The 24,222-nt window shown below is 46.5% G+C and overlaps 1 protein-coding gene across 1 annotated transcript in view; it reads left to right on the forward strand.

The window, feature by feature from the left end:
• The window catches only part of YJU2B (YJU2 splicing factor homolog B), a 93,122-nt gene that overhangs the window by 51,681 nt on the left and 17,219 nt on the right, over positions 1-24,222 (forward strand). The window contains exon 9 of the mRNA XM_086924474.1: positions 14,143-14,281. Within this exon, the coding sequence (XP_086780600.1) occupies positions 14,143-14,281 (139 nt within the window). The remainder of the gene's footprint in view (positions 1-14,142; positions 14,282-24,222) is intronic.

Below are 24,222 nucleotides of genomic sequence, written 5' to 3' on the forward strand. Positions count from 1 at the left end.
CTGGTTATGAAATGTTATTATCTGTACTTTTAGGGCCATAATTGCCCGAATGAAGTTTTGTGACTGACGGAACCAGAGGAATATAGAGAAAGGCAGAGCAAGGAGAAAGTGGGAAGATAAAGACAGGAAAACCGTGACAAAGGTGGAAATCAGGAATGAAAAATAATCTGCAAGAGTTTGATACAGCCACAGACGGGTAGGTTGATGGAAAAAGAGGCATGAAAAGTGCCAGGTTCCTACAAAATAATTGAGCCCCTGCTTACCCAATCTCGCTTTTTGAATTTTTAATTTTTTTACAATTTAAGCACCACTTCCCTAGAGTCATCTATAAATTTATAAACTCTTTGACTCAATCACTCAATTGTCACCCGTTAGATTTGCGACTCCGCCCATTAATCTCTGGAGCTCATTTCAGAAGTGACACTGATCGCCAGTTCACCTAAGTTAAAGGTAGCAGCGGATCTCAAACCTGCGCCCTACACTCTGCTCTACTCACCATTGGCCGGCTTTTCCTCGTGGTGGCTGGTGTGGTTCGCCTCCTGCTTGGGTTCCTCTGTGCTTGGGCTGGTCACACCTGGAATGTTCGGAAGGTCAGTTTTGGTTTAATCACTTCCTCCACTTGCTGCATTGCACAAAATTAATGAAAGCAGCATGGAAATGTACTGATTTTATCATTATCTGCTCCAATGGTTCAGACGGCAAAGTGCTGGTTTACTGACCTTGCCAATCATGCTTTCAATTTTTTTGCAGCTAGATATTTTCCCTTAAACTCGTGTTACATTTCTAGTTTTACATTGTGATTAGCGGAAGTGTGTTTTCTTCTTAGTACAGTCAGTGTCAACAGTGTGTTTACTGCTCAAGCTAGCAGCTTTCTTCCTTCTATAATCAGGGTCTATTGGCCAGGAGTAGCGGTGGGCACAGTGGCCCAGTCTGGTATTAGAAGCGCGTGTACCCTTTTGGGCCTGGCTGGCAGTATTAACAGGCGATGTTTCGAAGCCTGTCTTTGGCCTTAAGTGACACTCGGGCCCCTTGTAAACTCATTCCCCCTTGTATCAAACATACTATCGCCAGTCTCAGGCAGGAGTGAAAACCAGAGGCTGTTCTTCGGCAATAGCGTTACAGACTGGGGGAGGGCGTGGAGAATCAACCGTGTCGGTGGGTGGCTGAAGCAGGGTCTTGATTGGCGAGTAAGACCTTAAAGCTGTTGGGTGTGGAAGTGATATAAGTGCACAGACCCAGTATGCTCAAGGATGGATAGATAAAATAGTACGTGTTAACCAGGCGAGCAAGATCTCACACAGCATCAGCCATGGTATACTCTTTTTTGCTAGTTTATTGGAAAGTGTGGGCTGGCCCAGCATGTGTGTTACTTCGATGTAATATATGTGTTTTCTTCTATAAAAAATTGTCATCGAATCAATATTTGAACAGCAGGCTTATCAAACGAATTCCCTAATTTTAATAGGATTCGACCCTAGATTATTTGGGCATGGCTGAAAAACAGCTTTATGGAATGCATTTTGTTAACAGAATGTCGTAAGAGCACGTTGAGCTAGCTGCCTTCTAACATCATTTTTCTCTGAAATATTTTTGCAAAAAATAGATTGTTTTCTTAGGTTGATTAAGTTGAATTGCTGATATTCGATTTAGAGACCGCCACCAACTTAACAAAAGTAGTGTTACTGTGCAAAAAAAGTTTTATGTAGTCGTGCAGAGTGAAAAACAAACTTTGATGCAAATATTGCAGAACTCTTGCTTAATGTACACAGTTGTATCTGCCTCTTGTTGTCCATCATGCTTTTATAAATGAAATATTTATTAGCAGCAGATGAAGACCTCCAGGCCCACTGGTGTTCAGTTAACTCACTGAGTGCATCTTACTTTAAGTCCGTTTCATGGAGTGGCTCATCCACTGGATTGCTTTTTAAAAGTTACTTTTTCATAGGCTGTGTGGGCAAATAAAATAAAACGCTATTCAATATGAAACGGCTAACAGACCACCCCTCTCCCACTGTCTATCAATCCATTGTATAGATAGTAAGAGCTAAGTAGTAACTAAAATCCATATTATGACAATCCTATATGTTTTTTAAAGAGTGGTGGAAAGTTAATCATATCTTTTGACTACATTTCCAGGGTCAACGTTCTCGGACCAGATCTCGCGATCTAGTTTCTTACATCCATTATTAGTTGGAGAGTTGAGCACTATAGCGTCAGTTATTGTAAAGCCGTGGCCAAACATTGTTGGGTCCCGGTCTCCTGTGAACAAGTTGTGAACAAGTTGTGTTGGATAGCCCAAGGTGCACGAAAGAGTCTGTCTGAAGTGATTTACATGCAGTGATAATGGTGGTGTTTTGAGCACTACCTTTAGAAGTTTTTGATTTGGCAGTACTATCGCTAATAGAGAAAGTAGTAGCACCAATAGCAATAATAATAATAATGATACTTATAGTAGCAGTTCAATGGTTATACAAGAGGCAGCTGTAGTACTTTACTCTTACTATGGACTCTTAGCCTCTTAAGTGGTCATGTCCTGTGATGTATTGAACTTCTTCAAATGGGAGAAGCGAGTACGCTTGGTACTAGTGGTAATACAGCTGTATTAGGTGACACAGGATACTGGAAGACCGGGAATCACCTTTAAGATAGGAAATAGGTCTCGCCTTTGGGACCTTATAAGTGTTTAACTATGCAACAGTTAATGTTGTTGCACCCCCCATAATACCACTCACTACAACATAATTACATAACGCATAATTACACTCTACTCAATGCAACATAAATACATTCTACATTATACCACCCCGTGCCACATAATTACACTCCACATAATTATACTCTACTCATTGCAACACAAAATACCACTCACTACCACATAATTACACACTACTCAATGCAACATAAACACACTCCACATAAAACCAATCAGTGCCACATAATTACACTCCACATAATTACTCTTCTCAATACAACACAAAAACACTCTGCATTATACAACTCCGTGCCACATAATTATATGCTAAATAATTATACTGCACTCAATGCAACATACACTCCAAATAATACCACTCACTGCCACATAATTACATACCACATAATTACTCTACTAAATGCAACATACAACCCACACAATACCACTCAGTGACCCATAATTACCTGCCACATAATTACACACAACTCAATACAACATAAATACAATCCACATAATATCACTCAGTGCCACGTAATAACACGCCACAAATTTAGACTACACTCAATGCAATATAAATACACTGCACATAACAAAACTCAGTATCACATAATTACACACCACGTAATTACACTATACTCAATGCAGCAAAAATCCACACCACATGATGATACCACTAAGTACCACATATAACACTTTTCATTATAACTTTTCAACATAATACACATCAGGCACAATACTCTACAACTTAGCCTAAACTTCAGGATAAACACATATGGTCCCAAAAGCGAGACCTATTGGCTATGCCAATGCTTGTTTTCTATAGGCTTCATGGGAAATTAAGGCCTATTGTTGTTGTCCTGTTGTTGTTTTTTAAGGCTGCTGGTTAAATTAAAGAAGAAAGAAAAGCCTAATTCTCGCCTCCGGTTCCTGACATAGAATTAAACCATATTGGATACCATTTGAAAATTCAGCTGGGTACATCACACTCTTACATGTTCAGCCGTATGTGGGTGTTCCAACCCTGCAAGCACCACACATTTCATCTGCACAACCTCAGACTGTCCTTCTATCAATCAATCAATCAATGAATCAGCGGGATTGTAGAGTGGGACTACTCACCCCTAAGGGAGTTGAGGTGCTGGGAGAGGGGGGATTCCAGACAGACTCAGTGGAGGATCAATCGAAGAGCCAGGTCTTGCGGTCCTTCCTGAATTGTCAGTGATGCTGATTGCCTGAGGTGCAGAGGCTGGGTGTTCCAAGTCTTGGCAGCACGATAGGAGAACGATCTTCCTCCGGTTCTGGTCTTTTGCATCCGGGGTGTGGAGGCGAGGGCAAGTTAGGAGGTTCTGATGTTCTGAGTTGTCTATTGGGTACATGAAAGGTGAGGCCTTCGTTCAGGTACACTGGTCCTTTGTAATGTAGGGCCCTGTAGTCCTGAGTGAAGAGCTTGAAGGTGACTCTTTTGTTAACGGGAAGCCAGTCGAGTTGTTGGAGGTTGCGTGATGTGGCTGCGGCATGGGGATGTGGAGGATCAGTCTGGTGGTAGCGTTTTGGACCTTCTGTAGTTTCTTGAGCTATTTCTGGATGGCGTCAGCATAGAGTGCGTTGCCGTAAATGAGTCTGCTATTGATTAGTACATGGGTGACCGTCTTCCTGGATTCTGAGGGGATCCATCTGAATGTCATAATTCATTTGTATTGCACTGTACCTGATCGCAATAGGCACTTTGTTCCAGGCTTGTGTGATCCGACCCCCGGTCCACCACAGCTGACGCTGCTTGAGTGGTGGGTGGACACACACGGCCTGACACTCCCCCTGGCACATCTGACGTTTCGGCTAGGCGGCAGGCAGAGCAGTACTTAATTGGCACGAACCGAGCGTGCAGCGGACTTATGTGAGTGCTGCTGGCGCGAACGTTTGTTTTTAAGAAAATACCCTTTTAACTAACGCTGCTTCTTGTTTTAAAAATTCATTTGTATTGCACTGTACCTGATCGCACTAGACACTTTGTTCCAGGCATGTGTGCTCCAACGCTTCTTGAGTGGAGAGTGGACACACACGGCCTGACACTCCCCCTGGCACATCTGACGCTTTGGCCAGGCGGCAGGCGGAGCAGCACTTAACCGGCATGAAATGAACGCGCAGCGGACGCGCCGCCGGCGTGCCGAAGGTGCGCCAAAGGTAAGCCCGTCTGCGCCCGTCCGCGCCAGACCGGGCCCAGGGCCAGGAACCTCTCCCTCTATCCCCATGGCCCCCATACACTACCCCAGGGAAACACTTCTTCAACTCAGACAGGTTCCAAAGCCTCACTGTGCTCATTCCTTCTCCATTGGGTAACCACAAAGTCACTGCTTCCATTGCTCTTACAAGTTATCCCCATTAGATACTCAACATCCAACAGAGCATCAAATTAGCATTACCCTGCTGAATTGCAGGTCCCTGCCCAAACATGCTTTGGAGATCTCCATGCTCCTACAAGACTGCCGCCTTGAGGTTCTGTTTCTGATGGAAACCTGGCTCTCCTCAGATGCCGACCCAGACGTTGTCCAGGCTCTCCCTCCGGGATACCTAATCCAACGCCTCGACAGAACTAGTGGCAAGAGGGGAGGAATAGTATTTGTATTTAAAAATCACCTTACCTGTCGTATTCTGGACAGCCCCATTTCAGATTGTGAAAATGTTCATTTCACTATTCAATTTTCCCCCCTGAAGTCACTATCTGGGATCCTCATATACCGCCCCCGGGAGCACTATGGCAATTCTGCAGTACACTACTTGAAGCCTCCCTCTCCCTGGCCAGCACCTTACCCAACTTCACCATCCTAGGAGACTTAAATCTCCACTTTGATAACCCCGGGGACAAAGTGGCTAGCGAATTAGCACTTGACCTTGCAGCCTACCAGCTTCAGCTTATGAACCTTCAACCCACACACACGAAAGGCCATCTCCTAGACTCTAGCTTCTCAAATCTTTCTGAACTAAAAGTGTTGGAGCCGGTGCCCGTGCTCTGGTCAGATCATCTTTTATTCCCGCTCAGCTGGCACATTCCCCCCCCCCCCCCCATTCCCTCTGACTAGCTCCCCCCACCCTCGAACGGCCCTGGTCGAAACTAGCTTTTGAAGAGTGGAGGCATCAAGTGGAACTCTCCTCGTCCCCATACGACCCTGATCCTTCAGTAGCAGATATGAAACAAGGTGGAAAGACCAAATCCCCCTGGCTTACCTATGAACTACGCCTCCTAAAAACGAAGTAAAAAATCAGAAAGAGCATGGAGGAAAGATTATGCTACCAATAAAAAAACTGAATACAGACAATCTATTGCAGTCTACAAAACGGCCCTCAAAACAACTCTGGCTGCCTTCTTCGAAGAAAAAATTCGATCTTCCACTAGCTCTTCCAGGGAAACATTCCGCATTGTAAAAAAACTCTTAAAAATTCCTGACCCTCCCCTTGACCCCTCTGGTCACCGCTGCAATGAATTGGCAGAATTCTTTGCCAACAAAATTAAAAATATTCTTAAACTCCTCCCTCCCAACAATACTGATCACCGACCAGAACCCCAACCATTTGCACCCCAGCACAAGGACCTTACCTTGGAATCTTTCTCCCCAATCACAGAGGAAACATTTCTCCCCATTCTAGAATCAATCAAAAGCGGTTCCCCGCAAGACCCAGCTCCACTAAACATCCTAAAATTAGTCTCACCCACTATGATCCCCCCCATCATTAATTTGATCACCGCCTCCTTATCTCATGGCACTGTTCCCCTGAACCGGAAAAGGGCCGTAGTAAAAGCACTCTTAAAAAGCCCCACCTGGATCCAACCAAGCTGGGCAACTGCCACCCCATCTCCTTACTGCCAGGAATCAGCAAGGTGGCAGAAAAATTCTTCAACCGCCAGCTCTCCGCCTTTCTCGAATCCTGTGGACTCCTACACCTCTCCCAGATTGGCTTCCGCCCTGGTCAGGGCACTGAAACCGCTCTGGTAGCAGTAGTGGAAGAGGCAAGAAAGATCCTCGACTCAGGAGGATCCGTAGGGGTGATCCTCCTGGATCTAAGCGCAGCCTTTGACACGGTGAGCCACCACACTTTGGTTCACCGGCTCAAAGGAGTCTGAGTCACCGGGTCGGCCTTGTCCTGGCTCCTACATAACAGAACCTTCCAAGTCCTTGAGGGCAACACTTAATCCCAACCGACTCCTTTGCACTGTGGAGTTCCCCAGGGCTCATCCCTGAGCCCTACACTTCTCAACGTGTACATGTCCCCTCTGGAGAAAATAGTTACCCCTCATGGGATTAAACTGGTCACTTACGGAGATGATACCCAGCTTATCGTAACAAAAGGGGATGATGGACGGACCGTTTGAGCAAATCAAACACTCACCCACAGTCAACTGATCTGGGTTTAATCCATCACCATTCTTTAGCTCACTCAGCCACCCCAGTTCAGACATGGCCATATGCAAATCAGTCCGACCCTGTGCCTCATGGGAACAGTCCAGCCCGAACTGCCAAGCCATGTCTTCCCTGGACCGGAAACAAGCATCCCGGGACCGGTTTCGGATTCATAATCCTCATCAGCCAGGCTATCTTGAATCCAGTGGCCAAGTGCGCAAGGGACTCACGGCTGAGCATACACTGCCAATTTAGGGGGAACAAAGCGAAACAAAAGGGGATGATGGACGGACCGTTTGAGCAAATCAAACACTCACCCCCAGTCAACTGATCTAGGTTTAATCGGTTGCTTGTTTCCGGTCCAGGGAAGGCATGGCTTGGCAGTTCGGGCTGGACTGTTCCCATGAGGCACAGGGTCGGACTGATTTGCATATGGCCATGTCTGAACTGGGGTGGCAGAGTGGGCTAAAGAACGGTGATGGATTAAACCCAGATCAGTTGACTGGGGGTGAGTGCTTGTATTGTCAACGCTCCGTCCATAATTTCCTTTGGTTTTGCCCAGCTTATCATATCACTGAAGCAGCTGGATAGCTCCCCTGAAAATCTATGCGCCTGCCTGAAAGACATTACCTGCTGGATGAACAGCTTCCACCTCAAGCTGAACAATGAAAAAACAGAGATCCTGGTATTGGGCAACCAATCTAACTTCTCACCCGATACTATGTGGCCATCTTGCATGGGACCAGCACCTATCCAAAAAGAAGACATAAAAAGCCTGGGAATATGGCTTGACCAGGACTTCACGTTTAATACCCAAGCAAGGAAAACCGCGGGCGTCTGTTAAGATACAACGCTCGGGAACATGAGAGGTTTTTAGAAGTATTATTTATTGTCAAAGACAACACACCGCAGCAAGCGTAAGCATCGCAGCCAGATCACAACTCAGTCAAACTGTCAAATGTCAACTGTCAACCCACGGAACCCTCAGCTGTCAACATTCCAGCTGCATTAACCAATTGCGCGCTGGGGACAGGCACGCGCAGGAAAGGGTAAAGGGAAGAGAAAAGGGTTAAAACACAACACATCTCCATCCCTAAAAAGGAGAGAATTTAGACACGTGCTGGAAACCCCAATAATTCACAACGTGGTGCTACACTCCAACATAGTCATCCAATTTGTTGGGTTCAATCAGAACCCTGCTAAAACTGCTAGTGCAGGCTGCAACAGCTTCTGGATCGCTCATACTTGCACCAGCCGGTGCTATAACAGTTCCATCTTTGATTTGTAAAAGTTGTCCAGTATCTTCATGCATGTAGTCGCTTCTCGCACCTTCAAACTCATTTCCCTCTTGTTCACTTCCAGATGAATCCGTGGTGACGTCCTTAAGTTTGCCAATAGATTCGCTGTTCTCTCGGTCTTGCCCACCCAGGATATCCTGAGCTGTGGTTGTTGCTCCATTGCGATCCACTCCAAGTTCTAACTCCACTTCCATCCCTTGTGATTCACTGCCGTAGCTTTTTTCTTGCTCAGGGCATCGTTCACAGCCATTACTTTTCTTGATATTGCCTCCTTGACAAATGTACATATCTAAGGTGTGCCATTCTCTTTCATCACCTAGCACAGCAGAATTGCAGGAAATCTCCACGACTTCCAATGGTGCAGTAAACTTGTTTCCAACTTGTGTGTTGATCCCCTCACCCTCATTCACTGACTCCTCACAATACAACCAGTCAAAGTAATCCTTTTTGATGTTGTACTCTAGTTCATCATGACACGTACATTCTTTCCCATCCTGGACAGTGTCACCAGCATAATCTCCCCTTGCCTTGGGGTTGCACACAGATAATGCAGACGCCTGCCCCACTTTCCCATCACTGATGTGGGCAGAGTTATAGAAAGTCTTCTTCCTCCATTATAGTTTGTGAAAACCTACTTTGTCTCTTTTTGACAAATCCACACTTTTCCACTCTTACTCTTTGCTCTTCACTTATCACGATTTCTTTCTTTATATGTTTTGTATTACGTTTTTCCTTGTACGTACTTTGTATTTGTTTGGAGTTTTCCATTGCCGTTTCACTTGTCCCTTCCGTTCTCTCAGCAGCCCCTTGCCAACCAATATTGTCCATAGATAGTAAAGTTCTCTCTCTCATCGTCTCAATATGGCTATATTGTGTACAATCATTGGGTGCAATCCAACTCACAGGTTCCGAACTGTTGGGATTTAGAGTTATCCCTAATTTCCTCTGATCTTTCCATCCCAGTACAGAAGGGCCTTTTTCTGAGACGTATAACTTACTCCTGGCACTCCTGTCCATGAATTTTAAATCCAGCTCTCTACATCCAACCAAATAAACAATTTCACCAGTGTATGTTTTCAATGATATGTCGGCTTCCTTTAACTCATTTCCTAGTTTTTCTGCAAGTTTGTTTTTCCACACATTCTTGTTAACAATTGTACAAAATGCTCCAGAAACAACAACTATATCTATTTCGACTCCACCAATGGCGATGACACACTTTGGTATTTCATTACCATTCTCTTCCTCCTTCTCTCTGGTTTCACCCTCTGTTATGATGAGCACGCATAGGTTGTATTCAGACTCATCAGATGATTCAGATTCTTCTTCCTCCCAGGAAAGGGTGAAGGAAAGAGAAAAGGGTTAAGACACAACAGCGTCTGCTTTGGTCTTGTCCGAACAACCCACAAAATCCTCCCCCTCCTACCTCCCGATTCCAGGAAACTTCTTATCCAGGGGCTTATCCTCTCCAGACTGGATTATGATAATGCCTTGTACCTGGGTGCTCCTAAAACAGTCATCGCTAAACTCCAGGTCGTTCAGAACTCGGGAGCCAGGCTCCTCACAGCCTCCCCTAAGATCTCTCCACTGGCTCCCAATACATGAGAGCGTCTTCTTTAAAACCATGTGCACTACTCACAAGCTCCTTCATGGCAAGGGCCCCCCTATCCTAAAAGACATGATCAGACCATACAAAGCCAATAGAAAGCTACGGTCTGACCGCCTCCATTTAGCCTTCACGGCCAGAATGAAGAAGGCACGCACAGGGGGTCGTCTCTTCTCGTACAATGCACCCAAACCTTGGATTTCCCTGCCCCTTGCCATCGGCAGTGAATCCAACCTTCTATCTTTCCGTAAACTACTGAAAACCTGACTTTTTCCTTAAACTCCATCGTTTCCTCTAGCAAACTCCGTAACGCGGGGACGTCCCCGGGTAGCCATGCGCTTTATAAATCTTTTTAATTTAATTTCATGTCTTTCAGAGCAAGCGGAGAGTGTGGAAGCAGGCTGAGGAAATTGTGTTGATTTGGCGGTTCATTGTGAACGAAGAGTCCAGTATGATGCCAAGGTTGCGTGCGTGGTCTGTCTGGGTGAAGGAAGCACACTGTGCGGCTGGCCACCAGGAGTTGTCCCAGGCTGATGTGGTGGGTCTCAGGATGAGGACTTCAGTCTTGTCAGAGATAAGCTTGAGGCAGCTGTCTTTCATCCATGTAGCGATGGCTTGCATCCCATTGTGGAAGTTGGTTTTGACGGTCGAGGGTTCATTGGTGAGGGAAAGGATCAGATGGGTGTCATCGGCGTAGGAGAAGATGTTAAAACTGTGGCTACTGACGATGGGTGTGCGAGGGACTATGTAGACGCTGAAGAGGGGCGGCTCAGGGAGAACCCTTGGGGACTCCACAGCTGATCTCCGTGGGTTCTGAAAGGAACGGAGGCAGTCTGCCTCGTTGGGTCCGGCCAGTGAGGAAGGAGTGGATCCACTCCTTGGCCTTCTCACGGATCCCGGCGTAGCGTAGTCTGGTGATTCGGGTGAGGTGGGAGACGGTGTAAAAGGCAGCCGAAAGGTCTAGCAGGATGAGGGCTGCGGTCTTGCCCCGGTCCATTAGGAAGCAGATGCCGTCTATGGCAGCGAGGAGGGCAGTCTCTGTGCTGTGGAAACTGATTGACCTTGATGTGTCATTGAAGGCATCCTGGAGAATTGCTAAAGAAACCTACAGTTGAATAAGTCAATAGTGTGACATTGATTGCCTGTAATCTGGTTTTTGGGGCGTTGCTGCGGTTTGCAAGCCATGAAGTCCGGTTTGCTTGAGAGCTTGCCTCACCGCCCACTGAGTGCCCTCCACAGGGAGACCTCAGCTGACGTACAAACAAGCGTAAGATGTGCTGAAGCAACACTCCTCAACTGGCAGCCATCTGTCGAGGCACTTCAGGAAATCATCTTAATAAACCTATTTTCCTCATTCCCAATACCAGTGTGGATGTTCTCACTACCAACAATATGAGGTTAAATGTGCCAGTGTGCTGATATACATTTAAGGGCATTTACTTATTCAGCCGTTTGCAGACCCAGCCTTGGATTCTCTGGTAACATTCCCACCAATAAATAATTTTGCTAGTGCACAAACAATTATAAAATATAATTCTGTGAGTCATTCTGATATTTTGTGCCTTTTATTAGCCGAAAAGACAATAACAAATTACCTATGTTTCTTATAAAGAGGTTTTTTCAAGACAGCCTTGTTCACTATAATAATTTAAGTTGTGCCTCTCACAAATGTTACCCTTAATCCTTGAATCCATCAGTTTAAGAATCGTACAATAAACAGTGTCATGTCAAGAGGAATCTCAAGAGGTTTTTCCATGATTATAGTGCATCCTATAACATTTGTAACAATACCCAATGTGTAACACAGCAATAAAAGCATTTACTTGATCCAGGAAGATCATGTGGTCCCCACCTTAATTATCCGAGTCTGCCTTGTTCTAATTGAACTGAATTAAATAATGGGTCCATTAAAAATTAAGGAAATAAAACTTTGTTCACAGAAGAGTATTGCATGGACTACATATTTTCTTTTGCCCTGAGCAGCCAATAGCTTCATAGGGCAGAAATGCACTTATTCTCTATATTTTCTACTGGGCTAATAATGCATAGATGACAATGAGAGAGTCATTCAACAATCCAATATGACATGCACCACTCAATAAGTGTTGTGTTACTTGCTTCATTCAATGTCATTTTAGACAATAGTTGTAATTTACATATGCTAATGTGTTTATTAAAGTATATGCTGGTTAAAGTCATCTCAACATCCTTATGTATTGGATTCATGTATACTAGTGTGTAGTATGTTTGCTGAGCTGTGAGTGGCCCCAGAGTTCTCAGTTACTCCTGTGTCCTGCCCTCCTCCAGTGTGTTCAGTGGAGCTTGAATTAGTCCTCAATGCTCAGACTTTGAATACTGTAGGAGACTCCTCTGGGAACTTAAGAGCCGACTCGTACATCTATGACGCATATTTTGGTCCAAAAAAGCCTGACTCATGAAGAGTTAAGCACTAATGTTCACTTCCACGCACAGATCCTGGCGAACCGGAAGCAGAGAAATCACTGTTAAAATGGAATAAACAATGCTGCTCCAACCTGTAAAGCTATGAAACCGACATAGATAGCGGTGGAGATAAGGAGTCCGAATCGCCATAAGCACCAGTGAGGAGCAGGAAGGCCGGCAGATGAGGCCCTGTGAAAGCCACGAGCCATAGTGAAGTGGTGATAAGGAAGGTGCAGGGGCCGCTGTGATCCTTGGTGCGGAACAGGACTGGGCAGAGAATGCGGCTGGACCGCCTTGAGCTAATAGTGAAGCGATAACCAGGACGGTGAAGGCAGGGAATGTGCTAGGATCCAATTACGAGTGGCCTGTTAAAGTTTAGTGTATGGGGTAACTCATGTTACCACATCCACTGGAATTATGAGTTTTGTGGCTAACACTGCACCCCTGCAACTATCTTCAAATACATTTCGGCAGGTGATCCCTGCCGGTACGTACAGGGGAAAATGCCCGATAAATAACGGGACATGTAGATTTTCGGGTGACAGGTACTGAATATCCACATCTTATGCCTCATTCTTGAGGGTAAAACTCGAAGTAGACTATAACTATTGCACATGATAAATATTCAGTACATTGGTGTTAGATTTTACCCAGTACATTGGTGTTAGATTTTACCCAGTACATTGGTGTTAGATTTTATGGGGTGTGATAAATAGAGGATCATATTTGGAGCCGAAAATAAAAAAGTTGGCCTTGATGTCTGGCTCACCCTCCTTACAAAAGCGTTAACAAACATTAACAATGTCAATAGGACTAACAATAAGGGGATGTTGTTAAATGTTCAGCTTACAATTAAATCGCATGGGAATGGATATGTATTTGTGTGAAAGCAAAGAATTACAAAATACTCTTGGTGTAGGTTAAAAGGTCAGGCTAGAGTTGCACTGTCAAGTCCGACCTAAGCATCAATGCAGGTTAATGATGCCCTCCTTCCATCTGTGCTGCTGCCAGAGAAAAACAATATACATTATCTAGGTAGCTAAGATACTTTGAATAGCATTACAATGTTATGCATGTGGCCCTAAACAAAACAAATTATCACAGCTGTGTGGAGAGCTCACTGTTTTGTGGAAGCACACAACTTCCGCTCAATCAAAATATGTACATCCGGCTCCCAACATGTGGGTGGAGCTAAATCTCCTCTCCTGGTGGTTCTCAAAGGATTGTCTGGCGACAGCTGTGCTGTCAAGTCAGACCATAAAAAATACTGTCCTGAAGAAAGTATTTTGTTGTGTACAATGCATGTATGAAACAAAGGCGACAATGTGTAATTCTTAAGTCAGCTTTTCACATGTAAGATATTGCCTCATGTATTACAATGAACCACTTCCTGTGCGATGGACAAACACCCAATGGCCAGTAACATGACAATGAGAGAGAAATGATGATCCAGATGACAATGTCTGAAAGCAGTGGATCACTCAAAGACAGTGGCTAAAGAGGACTGACTCAAAACCCACTCTGTACATTAAAGAAAATAGGTCCTGTAGGCAACTGCATCATCAGGTCAAACCTTATAAATGTGCCTGCATCCCTGAAAATGAAATAATTTTGAATGTATTCATTCCATAATTGTGAAAAATATAGTATGCTTACTTTTAAATAATGGGTTTTAATTTCTACATTAATGTTCCATATTCTTTGATTCAGGATGAGAAGAAAGTTTTAAAAGACGAAGAAGAGAAGGACCAGGCCCTGTTGGATAAAGCGTCGCTCGACATCCCCCTTGTGCAAGAATCTGAAGAGGACCGACAGTTGGCGGCTCTTCTCAAGTACCGCAGCCTGGACTGTATGTATGGTGTTATCATTCTAGTCATTGGGGTGGAAGGATTGAGGTCTCTCCCGTCTCCGAACCAAGAGATTTATTCAGTCCCATCATTTATTAACATCTCCAGAGGTTCATGGTCACATGTAGTCTAGTCACCATCCTTCCATGTCACAATCTATATATTTAGTGCAATCAATCATGCAAAGACTATGACTGGGGGTGGAGATGCGATCAGGTGACAACAGCTGCCGACTTTGGAAATGGGGAACTAGGTTTTAATCCTGACCATGGCACAACATCTTCTGATCCTGGGCAAACTACCTACTCTCCCCGTGCCTTAAAATGTGTAACGTCTTGTTCTCTTGTAAAGGATTGTGATGCCTTCTAAAGGTGCATACCACATCTTTCCACTCATTTTAAGTGAATACTTTAAAAGTCTTAAATATGTAATGTACTGTTGTGTTTGCTTAGACAATATCAGTGTTCCCAAATCTCGCAGTAGGTTTTATCGCTAAGAAGGTTAATTATTCCAGTCTCTCTCCGTACCTCTCTTCATCGCTTTCATATCTAGCTATATTGGCTCATCCGTTACTGGTGATGGCTGGTCCGTTCGCAAAACAAGTAGGTTTTCATATATTTAAAAACCTGTTCCAGTGTTTGATAGTTCAGTTGATCATCATGTATTGGCCTAGATTTTCACTAAGCTGCACAGCTAGCGCTTGACGCACTTATCAGCTGTTTTCGCAGCATGGGTCGCTTAGGAAATACTTACTTTGAGTGGAACTGCAAGTAATATAATGGAGGACAGATCCATTCATGCTTCCTGTCTTACTGGGCATCCTGGCAGGCTTCTTCTTTCAGGCCACCCCGCAAGAGTGTACAGAGTGACACTGCGGCTTCAATTCCAGAAAAGTACACATTTTGGTGACCTTACTTTCAAGGTGTGCACCTCTGATTCTGAAGGTAACCGCTTTCTGGCTGAGTGGCTCTATGTCCTCCACAATTCACACTATAAAGTTTGCCTGTACGAGAATTTTACATGCCCAGCTGGAGTGAGTTATGGTAGAATGAACATTGAATTTAAAAATGCCTGATTCTGCGTACTTGCTGTCTGAAAGTTCTGCTACTGTGCAGAACAACTTACCAGCAGCAACTGCAGCCACATAATGAAGGTGGGTGGAGCAACGGTAGATTTATGCAGGCATCTGAAATAACGTTGACGTGGGTCGGGCATACATGCCACCTCACACCAGAGCAGCACTGATGGGCTGATGAAAAGAAATAATGATCGCACATCACTTCCTCTACAAGTCACGTGTAACAATGAAATTTACTTTTCAAGAGTAAATCTTGATATCGCACTCCTGCATGGGAATGGCAGGCAGACCATGAGTCCAAGTACAACCCCTTCAAGTTCCCAAGGCAGCTGTGCTTGGTTAACAATATTCCTTTTCCTTCCCAGTCGCTCAATACAAGTGGGACCTGCTGATACCCTTAATAAAGGGGTGTTGGCCATGACAGACATGTACCACTTGATGAAGTCCATTAATCATCAACACAAAAGAGCTATTGTACCCCCTTCTCTCCAGCCAAATCACCCTCCCCGCCTCACGGCCTTTATCACATTTAACGCCCATAGTCCTAACATTTAGGGCTATGAGTAGCAACTCCATAGGAAGAAACCAGCGTCCAGTATGTAAGCTTTCATCGCCAGGTACATTCATCTGTGCTTCATGGACATACCTACGCTGTCCCCAGAATAGGTCCACGCTATAGATACTCCTAATGAGAAGCACTCTTGCAGGAGGAAAATTGATGTGCATTAATCTAAACTCAGAAACGGGGGAAAGGACCAAAGCTGGTACAGTTTCTTCATTGAAAGAATGAGTGAGGGGCAGTTCTGATTTACAGGAGTGTACCCCTTCAAGACATGTTGGTTGGTTGTATGATATTCAGGTATTGTCTGGCTCTTTATTCTATCTGGAGATGGTAGCATAGAGCATCGTCTCATCTATGTGGAGCTGGTAGCATTGAGCATCGGCTCTCACCTATCAGGAGCTTGTAGCATGCAGCATCTGTTCAAATCTGTCCAGAGCTGGTAGCATTGAACATTGGCTCTCATATCTGGAGGGGGTGGCATGGAACATTGCCTCTCATCTAAATAGCGCTGGTAGCATGTAGCGTCAGCTCTAATCTAGCTGTAGCAAGATGCTGTTTTCGCACTTATCTCTCTGGAGCTGGTAGCATGGAGCATCAGCTCTTATCAACATGGAGTTGGTAGCTGTAGCATCAGCTCTGTTTGTGACTTCCAAGCAGCCTCACAGGATGCTATTGAACAATGAAGAACTCTACTTTGAACAACGTGACGTCTAGAATCCACTACTCACCTATTAGCAACACACAGTGGTCAGCAGAACTCAGCAAAACCGTTGCCCCGACAGACCATAAGACCATAAGTCCACGCAGTATCATACGCCCGCTTTCACACCGTTCGCATGCTATGAAAGATCTTGAGGTGGCTCCTGGCTAGCACCAGAAGTGTCACTCAAGCCCTCATCACAAGCAGACTGGACTAGAGAAACACACTCTATGTAGGAATCAAGGTACACCTCCAGATGATACGGAACACAGCGGCATGACTCATCTAATCCCAGGAAGCCAAACTGGCTCCCGGTTCAGAAGAGATGCCAGTTCAAGATGCTGACCTACGCCTACAAGGCCCTGCACAACGAAGGACCAGCATATTTCAACAAGCTTCTGACCTTCCACCAACTGACACAATTCCTCCGATCAGCATCCCCCGCAGACATCCCACGCATCCACCGAGCCAACAGCTCCTTCTCACGCCAGTCAGCCACGACCTGGAACAACCTCCCCTCAACTTTGGGACTGTTCCATCGCTCCAGCAATTCAGAAGAGAGCAAAAGACCTGGATGTTCGAATAATTGAACCTCCATGCAGCAACTATCTTCTCCAGCGCCTCGAGACTCTCACAGGTGATTTACCATGCTCTATAAATGTCTTATTGATTGGAGCAAGTTATCTGTAGCTGGAAGCATGGAGCATTGTTTCCCATCTTTAAGAAGTTTGTAGCATGGAGCATCTGCCTTATCTATCTGGAGCTGGTAGCAAGGAACATCGGCTCATCTCTATGAGTTCTATGAGTTCTATAAGTTCTAAAGTATGGAGCTGGTAGCATGGGGCGTCGGGTCTCATCTATAGCGGTGACGCGCAGCGGTAGCTCCTGACTCGCGCCTGAGTCAAGCCAGAGTCCTGCCCGTCTGCGCCCGTCCGCGCCAGGACGCGTGGACTGTGGTAGGACTCTATTCTCCTGTTATAATGATTTATCATTACTCCTCTGAGTCGTTACACCTGATCAGACATACCCTGCCCCCCTGCTCGCACGTGGGTCAACATCCTCTGTGTGGTCCTCATACTTGTCCATGTGGCCGTTGGGAATTATCGGCTCCGCTGAAGGCCCCTAGTCAGGTAGTGTTACATCGGAATAAGGAACCCCCTCCCCCTAGTGCCATTAAACTGTGGCACCATAATGTCAGGTCCCTGTCGAAGCACCACCGAGATATTTACGAAGTTATCTCTCTAGAAGGCCCTGATGTCTTCTTTATGACGGAGACCTGGCTAGGCGATGAGGACTCGGCCATTATCAATCTGGCCTTCCCCCCAGGCTATGCAATCTACACCTTGAATCGTAAGGGGAGAGGCGGAGGTATTGCCATGGCTTTTAAAACCTGTTTCACCTGCACTTGGAAGCCTATGGACTTGGTGGGCGCTGAATGTGCTTAATTCTCCATCAGCACTAGCCCGAACCAAACCCTTTCAGGTCTGGTTATATACCGCCCTCCTGGGAGTGACTGTGCTTTTAGGAAAGCTCTTCCTGAGCTGGTAAGCTCTCTCTCTCTGCTCACCTCCAATCTCACCATCATCGGCGATCTTAACATCCATTTCGACGCCTTGGAAGTACCAGCGGTCAGTGGTTTGCTTGACGATCTCGAAGCTGTACAGTTGACCCAATTGGTCCGTCATCCGACTCATGAGGGTGGTCATATTTTACATCCGGTCTTCACAAACCTTCAACTGGCTGAGGTCTCACCCCCCAAACCCATGGGATGGAGTGATCATCACCTCATTGAGCTTTTTATTACTACGGCAGCTCGCCCTACCGGGAAGCCCGATAAAACATCTTTCAGGCGTCCCTGGAAAAAGCTCAAATTTGAGGATTTCCATCGTGTTCTGACCACTACACCCCTGGCTCATCCAGATGACGTTGAATCTGGGTACTACACCTTTTGCGCTTGGATTGTCCGAGCGCTCGACCTACTGATACCAGCCACCTGGAGCAGGAACCGTTCCTCCCAGTCTAACCCTTGGTACTCGGAGGACCTCAGGCGATTAAAAGCCACCTGTCGTCAAGCCAAAAGAGCTTGGAGGAAGAGATATGAGAAAGACCTAAAAGTCTCCTACCTGGCTAAGGTTAAGGTTTACCATAGAGCTGTCTGCCGGGCCCGAGCTGATTACTATGCACGGGAATTCCAGGCAAGCTCTAACCCTTCCAAACTGGTTTTTAAAGTCCTGAAGGAGTTCACAGTGAACAGACTCCCTAATACCGAGAACTGCTCCCTTGCTCACTGTGAGGGTCTGGCCAGTTTCTTTGTGGAAAAAGTTAACGCCATCTATCGCTCTTTTCCCAAAGTTGACCCGGATAGTACAACCTTAACACCTCGTACTTCTCAAGGCTTGGCCACTCTTCCCAAACCATCGGAACCGGAGTTTAATCTCCTGGTGGCCAAGGTCAAATCTGGCTCTCCAGATGACCCTCTGAGACCAGCCCAGTTTGTGGACTCAGCGCCCCTCTGCCTTCCTCCTATTCGCCATCTAGTGGAGAAATCCCTAACCATCGGTTTAGTTCCGCCTGCCTGGAAGGCTGCCTGCGTCATGCCTATCATAAAAAAACCAGGACTGGATCCGTTGAAGCCGGAGAGCTATCGACCAATCTCTCTCCTTCCATGGGTGGCAAAGATCACAGAGGCCCATGTGAATAACATCTTAACGAAACATCTGACTTCAGCACAACTATTGGATCCCACACAGAATGGCTTTAGACCTGGACACAGTACAGAGACGGCACTCTTATATATGGTTGAACACCTCCGCTCTGTACTAGATGCTGGTCAAACGGCGGCACTGGTCCTTTTGGACCTCAGTGCCGCCTTTGACACTGTATCCCATCCCATTCTTGTCCAGAGGCTTAGTGAGGCTGGCATTTCAGGCAGTGCGTTAGACTGGTTTCAGTCGTTCCTTTCGGAACGCTCCTTTCAGGTGGTTGTACCACCATTTAGATCTAAATCTCGTGCCATCACCCAAGGAGTCCCGCAGGGGTCGGCGTTGAGCCCCACTCTCTTCAACCTTTACGTTCAACCATTAGCGGAGGTTGCGAAGAGTTGGGGTCTCACAATGGTATCCTACGCCGATGATACCCAGTTGGCGGTGGCCCTTAACGGAGATTCCGACCAACTGGCATCCAACTTTGCGGATGGTTTGAGAGCAGTTGCCAGCTGGCTAACGGCCAACTGTTTACAGCTCAACGCCCTCAAAACCGAGGTGATGGTACTGGGAAAACAGCCTGATCTGTGGGGTGCAAACTGGTGGCCTAAGGAGCTGGGACCCCCCCCAAAACCTGTGTCGGAACTAAAGAACCTTGGCGTTTGGCTGGACTCCAAACTTACCTTCTCGTGCCACACTAAGTAGGTGGCATCTATGTGCTTCGGCATCTTACGTGGTCTGAGGCCTATCCTCAAATTCTTCGATGCCCCCACTCGCCAGATGGTGGTTCAAGCGAGTGTACTATCGAGACTCGACTACGCCAGCGCATTACTTCTGGGCGCTAACCAGGCGGAAGTCCTGCGATTCCAACGGGTCCAGAATGCGGCAGCCAGAGCCCTGGTAGGCCTCCCGCGTGTCTGCTCAGCCCGCAGCACAATTGTTAAACTACACTGGTTGCCAGTCATCAGACGCATCGAATTTAAGGCCTTATGTTTTGCTTTCAAAATTCTGAAATCTGACACTCCCGCCATCCTCCAGCATCTCCTGACTCCTTGTACTCCTTCGCGTAGTCTGCGCTCTGCTGGCCAAAGTCTGGCACTTGTTCCCCGATTCCATAAATGCAGATTGGGCGGTCGATCGTTCATGGTGTTGGCCGCCAAAATGTGGAATGCACTTCCTGTCCACATTCGTTCTCTAGAAAACCTTTTCGCTTTTAGGAAAGCTATGAAAACTTATCTTTTCCCCCTGCCCTATTAGCTTCCTTTTGATTTCTGCTTGTTTGTTATGTTCTTTTCAGATATAGCGCCAGGACGCCCCTTCGCTGGGGCAGCTGTGCGCTCAAAAATACACTTAACATAACATAACATTAATATATATGCAGCTGAGAGCATCAACTTTTATCTATCTGAAGCTGGTAGCATGAAGCATTGGCTCTCATATCTGGAGCTGGTAGCATGGCGCATCGGCTCGCATATCTGCAGCTGGTAGCATGAAGCATGGATTCTCATCTATCTGGAGCTGGTGCATGGACCATTAGTTCTTATATCTGGAGCTGGTAGCATGAAGCCTCGGCTCTCGTATCTTGAGCTGGTAGCATGAAGCATGGACTCTCATATCTTGAGCTGGTAGCATGAAGCATCAGCTCTCACATCTGGAGGTGGTAGCATTAAGCCTCGGCTCTCATATCTGGAGCTGGTAGCATGAAGCATGGACTCTCATATGTGGAGCTGGTAGCATGTTGCATTGGCTCTCCTATCTGGAGCTGGTAGCATGGAGCATTGGCTCTCGCATCTGGAGGTGTTAGCATGAAGCATGGGCTCTCATATGTGGAGCTGGTAGCATGGAGCATTGGTTATCATATCTTGAGCTGGTAACATGAAGCATCTGCTCCACATCTGGAGGTGGTAGCATGAAGCATGGGCTCTCATCTATCTGGAGCTGCTAGCATGGCGCACCGGCTCTCGCATGTGGAGCTGGTAGCATGGAGCATTGGCTCTCATATCTGGAGCTGGTAGCATGGAACATCGGCTCTCACATCTGGAGTTGGTGTCATGAAGCATGGGCTCTCATCTAACTGGAGCATCGGCTCTCACATCTGGAGCTTGTAGCATGAAGCATGGGCTCTCATCTATCTGGAGCATTGGCTCTCATATCTGGAGCTGGTAGCATGAAGCCTGGACTCTCCTCTAACTGGAGCTGGTAACATGGAGCATCGGCTCTCACATCTGGAGGTGGTAGCATGAAGCATGGGCTCTCATGTGGAGCTGGTAGCATGTTGCATTAGCTCTCATATCTGGAGCTGGTAGCATGGAGCATGAACTCCTCTATCTGGAGATGGTAACATGGAGCATTGGCTCTCACATATTTAGCTTGTAGCATGAAGCATGGGCTCTCATCTATCTGGAGCTGTTAGCTTGGAGCATTGGGTCTTATATCTGAAGCTGGTAGCATGGAGCATATGCTCTCATATCTGAAGCTGGTAGCTTGGGGGCATTGGCTCTTATATCTTGAGCTGGTAGCATGGAGCATTGTCTCTCACATCATATGCAGCTGGTAGCATGAAGCAGCTGCTCTCACATCTGGAGCTGGTAGCATGAAGCATGGGCTCATCTTTCTTGAGCTGGTAGCATGGAGCATCGGCTGACATCTGGAGCTGGTAGCATGAAGCATCGGCTCTCATGTGGAGCTGGTAGCATGAAGAATGGGCTCATCTATCTGGAGCTGGCAGTATAGCGCATCAGCTCTCATATGTGGAGCTGGGAGCATAAAGCATGGGCGCTCCTCTATCTGGAGCTGGTAGTACAGCGCATCGGCTCTCATATGTGGAGCTGGGAGCATGAAGCATGGGCTCATCTATCTGGAGCTGGCAGTATGGCGCATCAGCTCGCATATCTGGAGCTGGTAGCATGAAGCATGGGCTCTCATATCTGAAGGTAGCATGAAGCATGAACTCTCATCTATCTGGAGCTGGTAACATAAAGCCTGGGCTGTCACCTATCTGGAGCATCGGCTCTCACATCTGGAGCTGGTAGCATGTAGCATGAAGCATGAGCTCTCATCTAGCTGGAGTATCGGCTCTCACATCTGGAGGTGGTAGCATGAAGCATGGACTGTCCTCTATCTGGAGCTGGTAGCATGGAGCATCGGCTCTCATATATGGAGCTGGTGGCATGAAGCATGGACTCATCTATCTGGAGCTGGTAGCATGAAGCATCGGCTCCAGCATCTGGAGCTGGTAGCACTTTGCATGGGCTCTCATCTATTTGGAGCATCGGCTCTCACATCTGGAGCTGGTAGCATGGAGCATCGGCTCTTACATCTGGTAGCATGAAGAATGGACTCTCATCCATCTGGAGCTGGTAGCATGGCGCATTGGATCTCACATCTGGAGCTGGTAGCATGAAACATGGGCTCTCATCTATCTGGAGCTGGTAGCATGGAGCATCGGCTCTCACATCTGGTAGCATGAAGCATGGGCTCCCATCTGTATGGAGCTGGTAGCATGGAGCATCGGCTTTCACATCTGGAGCTGGTAGCATGGAGCATCGCCTCTCATCTATCTGGAGCTGGTAGCATGGAGCATCAGCTCTCACATCTGGTCGCATGAGCATGTGCTCTCATCTATCTGGAGCTGCTAGCATGGAGTACCGGCTCTCGCATCTGGATCTGGTAGCATGGAGCATTGGCTCTCATATCTGGAGCTGGTAGCATGGAACATCGGCTCTCACATCTGGGGCTGGTAGCAGGGAGCATCCGCTCTCACATCTGGTAGCATGAAAGCATGTGCTCTCATCTATCTGGAGCTGCTAGCATGGAGCACCGGCTCTCGCATCTGGAGCTGGTAGCATGGAGTATTGGCTCTAATATCTGGAGCTGGTAGCATGGAACATCGGCTCTCACATCTGGAGTTGGCTCTCATCTAACTGGAGCATTGGCTCTCACATCTGGAGCTTGTAGCATGAAGCATGGGCTCTCATCTATCTGGAGCATTGGCTCTCATATCTGGAGCTGGTAGCATGAAGCATGGACTCTCATCTAACTATAGCTGGTAACATGGAGCATCGGCTCTCACATCTGGAGGTGGTAGCATGAAGCATGGGCTCTCATGTGGAGCAGGTAGCATGTTGCATTGGCTCTCATATCTGGAGCTGGTAGCATGGAGCATGGACTCCTCTATCTGGAGATGGTAACATGGAGCATTGGCTCTCACATCTGTAGCTTGTAGCATGAAGCATGGGCTCTCATCTACATGGAGTTGGCAGCATGGAACATCAGCTCCGGTTGCGACTACCAAGTTGCCTCACTGGATGGTATTGAATAATGAGGGACTCTACTTTGGACAGTGCGACGTCTAGAATCCACTACTCATCTTCTGCAAGGTACCAAACCACATTGCTTCTAGTACTGCCTTCGTAGATTTAATCACTATATGATACAGTGCTCAAGTAGCTAGTAATAGTATTATATAAATACCTAATGACAATCTATAAACGCAGTTGTTTATCTGTGCTGATCTATTTTGGCTTGATAGTTGTTACTGAGTTCATAGAAGGCAGCTCCTAGAATGATGGTCTCCAAGCCGGATACATTCCTAAGTAATGTTCATTTAGGATGAACAAGCAGAAAGGAGCAGCATATCCATAACGAACCGATTACGCCCTTCTTCTGACATCCTTCGCTTCTTTCCATTCATACTGTCACTCACACCACACTCACCAAACCAAGTTCTTCTATGGACTGGTGCACAGGCTCTTCTTCCAGATGAAGACTTGAGTCTATACTGTGAGAGAGAGACTGCTCTGCAGGTAAATGTATCGATTAAGGACGGTGTGCAAGGAGGGCCCTGTTCATGTATCCATCCCAGTCAAAGAACTCAACACATGAACTGGGACGTGCAGTAC

This window comes from Lissotriton vulgaris, chromosome 5 (assembly GCF_964263255.1).
Source record: "Lissotriton vulgaris chromosome 5, aLisVul1.2, whole genome shotgun sequence".
NCBI classification, from domain to species: domain Eukaryota; kingdom Metazoa; phylum Chordata; class Amphibia; order Caudata; family Salamandridae; genus Lissotriton; species Lissotriton vulgaris.